At 48.6% G+C, this 1,596-nt stretch overlaps 1 protein-coding gene across 1 annotated transcript; it reads left to right on the forward strand.

Annotated features, from left to right (window-relative positions):
* The first annotated feature begins 216 nt into the window (after window positions 1–216).
* LOC113837078 (zinc finger matrin-type protein 1-like) lies at window positions 217–805 on the forward strand. Its single transcript, XM_027429561.2, has one exon. It carries the CDS (start codon window positions 217–219, stop codon window positions 778–780), a length of 564 nt encoding a protein of 187 aa, XP_027285362.1. The 3' UTR covers window positions 781–805.
* The last annotated feature ends 791 nt before the right edge of the window (window positions 806–1,596 follow it).

Here is a 1,596-nt window from a genome sequence, read left to right on the forward strand (position 1 = left end):
AACAAACAAGAGCAATCATTTTCCTCCTCCATTATACTTTCCCATCCCAGTATGTCAAAAGTACCCATGTCCAACATTAGTGACTATTCGCTATGGACTGTATAATCTGTACACAACACTCTCCCTCAGGACAGAGAAAATGTCTTTAGCAGAATGATGCATTAACAGATGGTCTTCTCCCATTTTTTCTAGAGAAATCCATTCATCGTCAGTGTAATGGAAAAGCCTCAGACCAATGACTCTTTTCAATGTGAGCTTGAAGATTTCATTAGAAAGCAGAAAGCCAGGGGATTAAATCCAAGGGTCTACTTCAGAAATAAGGCAGAGAACTCTGTTCACCAAGAAAGAGACCATGTCAGCTCTGGAGCTCCAATGTTCTCATTCAGAGAGCACCCCAGACCCTCTTATGAAGGGCTGGCAGGGGAAAACCTGGCACCTCACAGCAGACCAAGACTGGAATATCTCAGGCATCAGAACCAGCCAGTCAATCAAGACAGAAAGGAAAAGACATGGCACCAGGAGCAGGGAGGAGGCACCAATGCAGAGCCAGGGATGGCGGAAAGGAAACACCACAGAGAGAGGGGTTCACTCAAAGACAGGAGCCTTAGCAGAAAGAAGGCCTCAGCAGATCCACTGGGCACAGAGAAGTCCAAGCACAGAAAGGGGACCAGCCATGATAGACGGGACACCACCAGAGGCAGACACCATTCCCACAGAAAGAAGAAGGAACCAGAGGAGAGGGATTTGTGGGATGAAGCTATCTTGGGCAGTTGCTACTGATGTTTGGGCATTTGGGGGTCCCAAAGTCAATGACTTGGTTCTGTTGGTAAGGATGGATTAAATGACCTCGCAGCAATAGATGTCAGTCTTCCAACGTGGTCCATTTGCTCTACTTGTATAGAAATTGTGAGTCTGCATGGGAACCCTCTTCTGGTACTGGTAGAGACAGGTCTTTTAGTGCCCAAGGCCCTTGAGCTGAGCTGACAGATCCAGGAACTTTAAGTGCCAGAGGCTGTAGAAGCCAGTCAATCAAGGCAGCTCTAGGTACTAAGCTGGAGATGTTTTAACCACAGAAGCCTTAGCACTTGGCAGCTGTCTTTGGTTCCGAGCAGCAGGTAGCAGAAGTGGGTAGTAGCTGCCAGCTCCCCAGCAGTCTTGTGTGTTGGAACACTCAGTTCCTGTAACAGGCCTGGGCTACAGCTCTGGAGCCTGGGACATTAGACATCTTACGTCTCCCTGAAACTCTTCTATAGTCAGGGCCCACTTTCCTTTCTCTGGCTCATTGTCTCCAAGGACCTACACTTCCTATTGTTTCTGCCTCTGGCCACTCTGGAAATTCCAGCCATTTTCTTACCATTGTTGCTACCATGGAAGCCACTGGGGGAGTAACTGCTTCCACCTTTGCCATTGCTGCCATTCTGAAGCTGCTCCTGCCATCCACTCCTGACTGTCTCTATTCAGCCCTGCTACTAATGACGAAGCTCAAGAGAAGACAAAAGGATTGCGATCTGCTCCAGTCAAGCCCCCTGTCTTCCCAGTGCCGATGATTTCATTCATGGCTTTGGGCCTGCTAGGCAAGAGCTCTCTCAACTCATC

The sequence above is a fragment of the Cricetulus griseus genome, chromosome 8 (assembly GCF_003668045.3).
Source record: "Cricetulus griseus strain 17A/GY chromosome 8, alternate assembly CriGri-PICRH-1.0, whole genome shotgun sequence".
Classification (NCBI taxonomy): domain Eukaryota; kingdom Metazoa; phylum Chordata; class Mammalia; order Rodentia; family Cricetidae; genus Cricetulus; species Cricetulus griseus.